Below are 7143 nucleotides of genomic sequence, written 5' to 3'. Positions count from 1 at the left end.
TGTGGTGCAATTTGTGTGTAATATTTATGCAGTTTGTCTTACTGAATATCATAATATGGTGCTATGGCTCTTTCAGTTTGAGCGCCACAACAGCATGTTCCTTTCACATGTAGTGATGTACCTATACATTTCGCTGTGATAAATATTCGGTTGGCATGTGATTTAAGCACCTGCTCATTTCTGCTTCTGGTGCAGTTTAAGCCAGTTGTTATTACTGTGTACTTGTGCAGTGTACAACAGTTTTCTTAAACGATGCATGCCGTTACCTGTGATATATTATGATGCAAGAACAATGTGATCCGATATTTATTCCAACGTGTCTGTGATATGTTGCATAATGTCTCTACTACTGAGTACTCATGATTCTCACACTTCTTCAATGTAGAGACTGTCGCATGTGATGTGTGCATAAACAAGTGTATGTTGAAGACTGAAATACAGAAAGGTGCAGTTTTCCTCTAGTGCTTTTATTTACACATCGCAACCACATTTCTAGTGCTAGCTTGCACTGTACAAATATTACTGATTAACATTGCTGAGTTCTGCTATATACAAGTGAGGTCACTTTGTTAAAATCTATCAACTGCTCGTGCGTGCACACACTTCGCGGGAGCCACAGCGTTTGACATGTCGGATGACCAGTTGGACGGCATTTTCGTCACTCGAAAGGAACTTTGCCGTTGTTGCGAGACAAAATGGTGGAGGACCTAGAAGCTGCGCGTGCAACAGCACGTTCCATGGAGCGGAAGGTGTGACGTGCACTGTACATCTTGGCTTCTGTGAGCTTCTCTGTGCTAGTAGAAAGTGAGGAGACAGGTGCTTATGTCCATCAATGCGTAAGGGGATACGAGTAAGAATCGGGCTACATGCATCTAGATGACGACAGCAGCAGCAAGCAAATTGTGGCAGACACTTTGAATATGCACTTATTTTTAGCTTGCTTTCAATCTCATATGTCACCTCTAACGATACTGTTTTACTTACTATAAGTGCAGGCTTTACATAACCCTTCACTACACAACTTTTATGTACCCACCGTGGTTGCTCAGTGGCTATGGTGTTAGGCTGCTGAGCACGAGGGATCGAATCCCGGCCACGGCGGCTGCATTGCGAAAACACCCGTGTACTTAGATTTAGGTGCACGTCAAAGAACCCCAGGTGGTCGAAATTTCCGGAGCCCTCCACTACGGCGTGCCTCATAATCGGAAAGTGGTTTTGGCACGTAAAACCTCATAATTTAATTTTTTTAACAACTTTTACATTTCTCAACAAATCATGAATGCTTTGCATTACGCAGACATCAACTACAACTTAGCACGGGAAATGTATCTGCAATTTCACAGCATGAAATGCACAATGCAATTACTTAAACTGTGTGCATGCACCTAACGATGCTGACGCTGCTGTTGACGTCGCAGCTGCCGCCGCACGCTCCTCAAATAACGCATGTGCTGCGCACGGGTTGTGCCAAACATGCCAATAACATTGTCGCGAACAGCCCGCCCTCTCAAGTAGTGCATTCTAGAGCCCGTGTTACGGGGCAGACTGTGTGGCGTGGGGTCGCCGTTATTGTCAAGCTCACTACTACTACTGCTGCTGCTGCTGTCGTCATCACTGTCATCGCCTGACTCGTCGCCTTCAGAAAGGCGAAGGTTGTGCAACACAGCACATGCCGCGACAATGTTGGCTGCACGTTCTGGCTCGTAGAGGAGGGTGCGATATCGCTGAAGACAGCGGAAACGGCTCTTTAAGAGCCCAATGCACCTCTCCACTACGGAACGCATGGCGGCATGTGCTGTGTTGTACTGCCCCTCGGCTGTGTGCACTGGAGGACGGCCAGGAACCGGGGTCAGGAGCCACGGCTCCAAGGGGTAGCCACTGTCACCTGCACAAAGATGGAAATAGTACATTGAGTACTCCGCTGACGAGAGGCAAGTTGTCAACCGAGGAAAGCTACAGCATCATTCAACAAAGGTAGACTTCAGGGTTGCAAGTCCCAAGTAAAAGCATGAGTTGAGCATGTCCATACCCGACACAAACTCTTAACCAATTTACAAGTGCACTACGCGGTGCCTGCCACAAACAAGAAATCAACACTTGTTGGTGCTATCAATGACAGTAGTAGCAGTAATGTGTGTTCATTTCTTCTGCTTCTGGCAGTCACTGGGTGCAGAAAGCACTAATACGTGTTGCTTTCGTCAGCTCCTCGCAGACACATAATGTGCTTGTAACTTAACACTTCGAACATTGCCAATGGTGGCAGTCAATGTCTTAATTTTCTTTTTTTACTCCGGAATTACTGATGTTCTTGTGGTTTGGTTAAAAGTTTGGGTTGGAGCGGACACGGCGTTCTGCGCTGCTGAAGCGTGACTGCGCCAAAAAAAAAATGTTTTTCTCTCACCGAGGAGGTATTCCCCGGCATTCACGATGCGCCCCGCTTGGAACCGCCGGCGCAACCATGTCGTCCGCCAGACAAAAGCGTCGTGGTCCGACCCCGGTCGCATAGGGTCCAAGGCCAAGATTTTCATGTCCGCGTCGCAGATCTGAGGTAAAACGTAAACCAGAGAGAGTGCCCGTTGGCAAGAGCAACGTAACTTTCAGAAAGGATCGCAGAAAACGTGAGTTTTACTTACGAACATGCAGTTGAGGGCGTAGTATCCCTTGCGGCACATGAACACAGCCTTGCGCTCACCCTTGGGTGCGATAATGGCTATGAGGCTGCCGTCTACGCATCCGATGACGCCGGGGATAACGCCGCGCCGAAGGAAACCCTCCTTCACGGCTGCCTTTTCCTCGGCTGTCTTTGGAAAATGGACCCACTTGTTGCGGGCCCCTGCGTTCACGACAGCCTCTGCCACACGTCGCACGCACTCGCTCACCGTCGACTGCGACACACGGATCGTCTCCTCGCTCCCAACGGACGCTTGGAAGCTCCCGGTAGCAAAGAAGCGCAGCGCACACAACACTTTCCGCTCCACCGACAGTCCCGTCGCTCGCTCAGCTTCTAGTTCCCCCGCCAGTTCCTCGCACAACAACCGCACCGTTCCCTTCGAGAGGCGAAAACGCCGTCGAAAATGGTCATCCGGCAAGTCAAACGCGTCGTCTGGCTCTCCCTGTTCACGTCGGCGACGGCGAAGAGCCACGGCCATAGCGATCAGAGGGGCGGCCATTTTTTTCATGCCTTCGGAAACGACCCTGCCTCTGGCCGTTCCAAAAATCCGTGCCTTTTGCTCCGCATAATGAGTGCCGCAACGTCACGATGACGATTACAGTTTTTGCGGGTTCCTGACGCCGCGTGATTGACAGACAAAATGGGCGCGGCCCGGTCATTTTCGACCAATGGCTGCTCAGTGATGGCGGCAAAAGGCATGGAAAAAGTAATAGAATTCCTACAAAATCGCACCCCTGTTCGGACATTGCTCATTGTAACTAACAAGGATGGAGTGGACAAAAAAAGAACAGCAGCTCCATTAATTTGGCTTCACTGGTATCAACAGTGTTTTGTAAGTGTACATTGCCATACTCCCCAATGCCTTCTTGGGTTAAAAAAATAAAAAAAATTAAATTATGGGGTTTTACGTGCCAAAACCACTTTCTGATTATGAGGCACGCCGTAGTGGAAGACTCCGGAAATTTCGACCACCTGGGGTTCTTTAACGTGCACCTAAATCTAAGTACACGGGTGTTTTCGCATTTCGCCCCTATCGAAATGCGGCCGCCGTGGCCGGGACTCGATCCCGCGACCTCGTGCTCAGCAGCCCAACACCATTGCCACTGAGCAACCACGGCGGGTGCCTTCTTGGGTGACATCAGCAAGGACCAGCTTGAGGCAAGGGGTAATAGACGTCTTTACAAGCTAAAAATGCATGCATGCCTGGAGAGCACATTGTGTCTCTAAAAGTAGGCACTTCACAGGGGCACTGGAGAAGGAACAGGTTATTAACAGTGGGCAAAGACAAGCTACTAAACACCCAACACTGTTGCCATGTAACGACCTCTTAAACAATCCCTCTTAAAGAGGAAATCATCTTTGCGTATCCATAAACAGGGCAGATGGGCAAAGCCCCTTCAGTAATGCTGCCAGCTTCGAAAGCCCATTTTGCACATCCTGAACGCTTCCTTCTTACGACGGTGCTGAGTGCAAGCATTCTACTGTCCAAAAGCTGTCATTGAAAGCACTGTTGGTTTGGTGGCAATAAAGTTCAGAAGCAATTGCAACAAACCTCCCTTCCTAGTTGGCCTGGATGCTCACGGTGCTTATGAAGCAGCACCATGAGGCAAGCAAGGTGAACGGATGCCTCCAAGCCCTTGTTCGTTTATCGCACTGTTCTGTTAGTAACAACCATGAGACTTGAAACCAACAAGCTCAAGCTCGGCACTCGCATGGTTACTGCGGAGGATCCATAAAAAGCACAAGAACAGAAAACTCAAAGGAAAGGATTTAACACTTAATATTGCTACAGCCCACCCCCTTCTTTTATTTTGTCTGGTCGTGCTACATCTTTTTACTATATATAGGCACGAACTTAGGTGATGTTCCCAATCAGTGTCCAATTTTTATATACACTATGTGCTGGTTCAAAGAGGTTCGAAACACTGCAATGGAAGCTTCAAGTAGAAAAGGTGCCTGGAAGAAAAAAAAAAAGCTGTGCTGCAACCATCTCGGCAACATCTTGTCCCTTTAATAAATTTGTGCTTCCATATTAACTTGAGCCCTCCAGTTTAGAGTAAAGTACCAGTGCACTTATGAACAATGAATCAATTCTCAAACAGCATGTGCAGTCCAGCCAAAAGCAGGGGCAAGAATCCGCATTGTGCTCCTGCATTGAAGGTGAATAACACGTACCGTAATGCCGAATGTGCTTTAGTAAGCTTCCCTGCAATATGAATTTGTAATGTACAAAGAATTGTCAATGAAGCTTACCACGAGCACAGATGCACTTGCGAATTATGTCACAATTGAAAATAATGAGCACAATGTAAACCTATGTGCCCTTTCCACACTTAGTATGCTTTACTGCACGATGCTTACTTACACCCCTGTATTGCGGTGTAGCAAGCTACAAAAGAAACTTTGCATAATTAGGCTTTTTAGGATTATCTTTCTCGCAATACACTAATATTTCGCGGTGAAGCCTAAGTAATGTACTGAGGTGAAGCATACTAAAAGTGAAAAGGGGCCACTGTCACTGGACATAATAAGAGTTCTTTAATCATACACTCGCGAACCCGCCGCCTCGCAGGTCGCCTAAGTGGACATACTATGCTCGCTGATAGTGGCCCCCTCCCACTTTTAGTATGCTTCACCGCGTAACTAAAGTGTACTGCGGCGAAGGAGCCGTACATTTGTGTTGAGTGAATAAACAAATGGTTTTTACAACAGTACAGAAATAAACGCGCACCACGCATCAGTCTACCACACGGAAGAGCGTCGCAACATACGGTAGCTGATTCACACAGGCCGTGTAACCCACTTATCAGTCGTAAAGGGTATTATGGGTAATTCAAAATTTCAGACACACATATGTGTTTATGTTTACGTTCGCACCCTTGCGTAATAAGACTCCCAGAACATCCACAATAGAAAGCAATTTACAACACACAAACGCAAAGAACACTATATGTCTCGTTTTCAACTCGGCCGTCATGCAAATGACATATAGCGCGGAAAAACGTGAACAAGCTGTGTGTTAGCGTCGTAAACTTCATACTAGGCAAGGAGCTAGCACACCACAGTCCCGCGACAGCCGCTGAGACCAAGACGGGAGCACATGTCTGTGAACGCGCCAACGGCGCCCCTAAGCCACTCTGCTTCTTCACCACCCCCCGCTGCACGGCTGCACCACTCGTTTCAAGCACAGCACACCAAACACACATTCAGCGCTGAACAGTGGGCGGTCGACGCAGTTGCATTTACATGACTTGCAGCGAGCAGCACATCCCTCGATGTCCGTTAAGCAAAGTCGGACACGGCGACGCCACATCGCGGTTCGCAGAACTTCGCTGCCGAGGCGCTAGGCCACTTCGATATTTCAATTGTCAGCACCGCCAGGTTCTCAATAAAGCACGGGTCACACAACGCAGATTCTGCAGCGCCAGAGCTCACCGAGGCCAAAGCCGCACTGCCGCACCGCCACTATTCACGGCTTTCCGCCAAGTAACACAGAACCTACAACCAACACACAAGCAACGCACGCAGGATTACATGAGCAATGTTTTGGAATAGGAGCCCCAATATTTTGGGGCCCCAAAGAGCTTTGCGGGTGTTAGCGTTGGGGCACGCAGGAGTGAAAAGTTTTAGAATAGGGTTTTACGTTTGCGGATAGCGTCTTACGCTGACAGCGCCACTATGGCGTCAAAGAAAAGCATTAGAAATAATTAAATAAAATATACCATTTTATGATATGAATAGTAAATTTGACTTGCGTGTATTCACGTTTAATTACAATTTAGAGGTTATTCTTCAAGCAGCAAACAATTAGTTGTGCTTAGTTTTGAGCAACAAAACCAATATTACCTGCCTTCACCAGCCAAGCTTAGCCGTGTTAGGCCTACGAGCCATAAAATCCACACTCGAATTCGGAATCAGCGGCGTCTAATGAATCAATCTTCATAACACACGTTAGTTGAGAGAAAGCGATAACTGCAGTCACTTCTCCTAGCTTGCGAATTTCACGCGTTACCGCGAATCGAACCCGGTTTGGCGCTAGGTTAGAGCCGTCGCTTCGATGGGTGCCGCCATGTTTGTTGACGCAAAGCTTTTGGGAACATAGAGTTAGTAGAACAACTCTAGAGGAAAAGCTGGGCCGGAAAAGTGGGAACCTCTAGGGCGCCGCCCTGTTGCACCTGAACATCGCCCCCGAGGGCTCCGTGGTCGCTGCGCATGCGTTAGCTGAGAGAAGGTGGGAAAGGAGGACAAGTTGGCTTTACCGGATGTGACGTCACATTGTTGTTTGTTTTTGCTTTTATGAAATAACTACTCTCGAACTCAGACGGCATGGCTCGCGTCTCGTTCGCGCGCGTACGTATGGATGTGGTCCGCTTTTAGTTTTTGGCGAATGCTTAGAAGCTTCAAGTTGCGGACGCTGCGGTGGGCCAGGGCTTGATGACATTTGTTGCCCAGCTGCTGGTGCTACTGCGACG

At 48.1% G+C, this 7143-nt stretch overlaps 1 protein-coding gene across 1 annotated transcript; it reads right to left on the bottom strand.

Moving 5' to 3' along the window:
• Positions 1-446: 446 nt before the first annotated feature.
• Positions 447-3239, bottom strand: LOC129387176 (putative nuclease HARBI1). Its single transcript, XM_055075913.2, has 3 exons — positions 2634-3239; positions 2402-2543; positions 447-1885 (listed from the first exon to the last, which is right to left on the bottom strand). The coding sequence occupies exons 1-3, from the start codon at positions 3177-3179 to the stop codon at positions 1386-1388; spliced, it is 1188 nt and encodes a 395-aa protein (XP_054931888.1). The 5' UTR covers positions 3180-3239; the 3' UTR covers positions 447-1385.
• Between the last annotated feature and the right edge of the window lie 3904 nt (positions 3240-7143).

Source organism: Dermacentor andersoni, chromosome 2, assembly GCF_023375885.2.
Source record: "Dermacentor andersoni chromosome 2, qqDerAnde1_hic_scaffold, whole genome shotgun sequence".
Taxonomy (NCBI): domain Eukaryota; kingdom Metazoa; phylum Arthropoda; class Arachnida; order Ixodida; family Ixodidae; genus Dermacentor; species Dermacentor andersoni.
Note: the sequence above shows the minus strand (reverse complement) of the source record. Positions and strands in the feature narration are given on the sequence as shown.

What these genes read in the sequence shown, in the direction of transcription:
- LOC129387176 (XM_055075913.2), bottom strand. Translation starts at nt 3,179, where the DNA reads ATGAAAAAAATGGCCGCCCCTCTGATCGCTATGGCCGTGGCTCTTCGC. An exon ending in ACGCCCTCAACTGCATGTTC is followed by an intron (nt 2,544 to 2,633) that starts GTAAGTAAAACT and finishes GTTTTACCTCAG; the next exon opens with ATCTGCGACGCGGACATGAA. An exon ending in TGCCGGGGAATACCTCCTCG is followed by an intron (nt 1,886 to 2,401) that starts GTGAGAGAAAAA and finishes ATCTTTGTGCAG; the next exon opens with GTGACAGTGGCTACCCCTTG.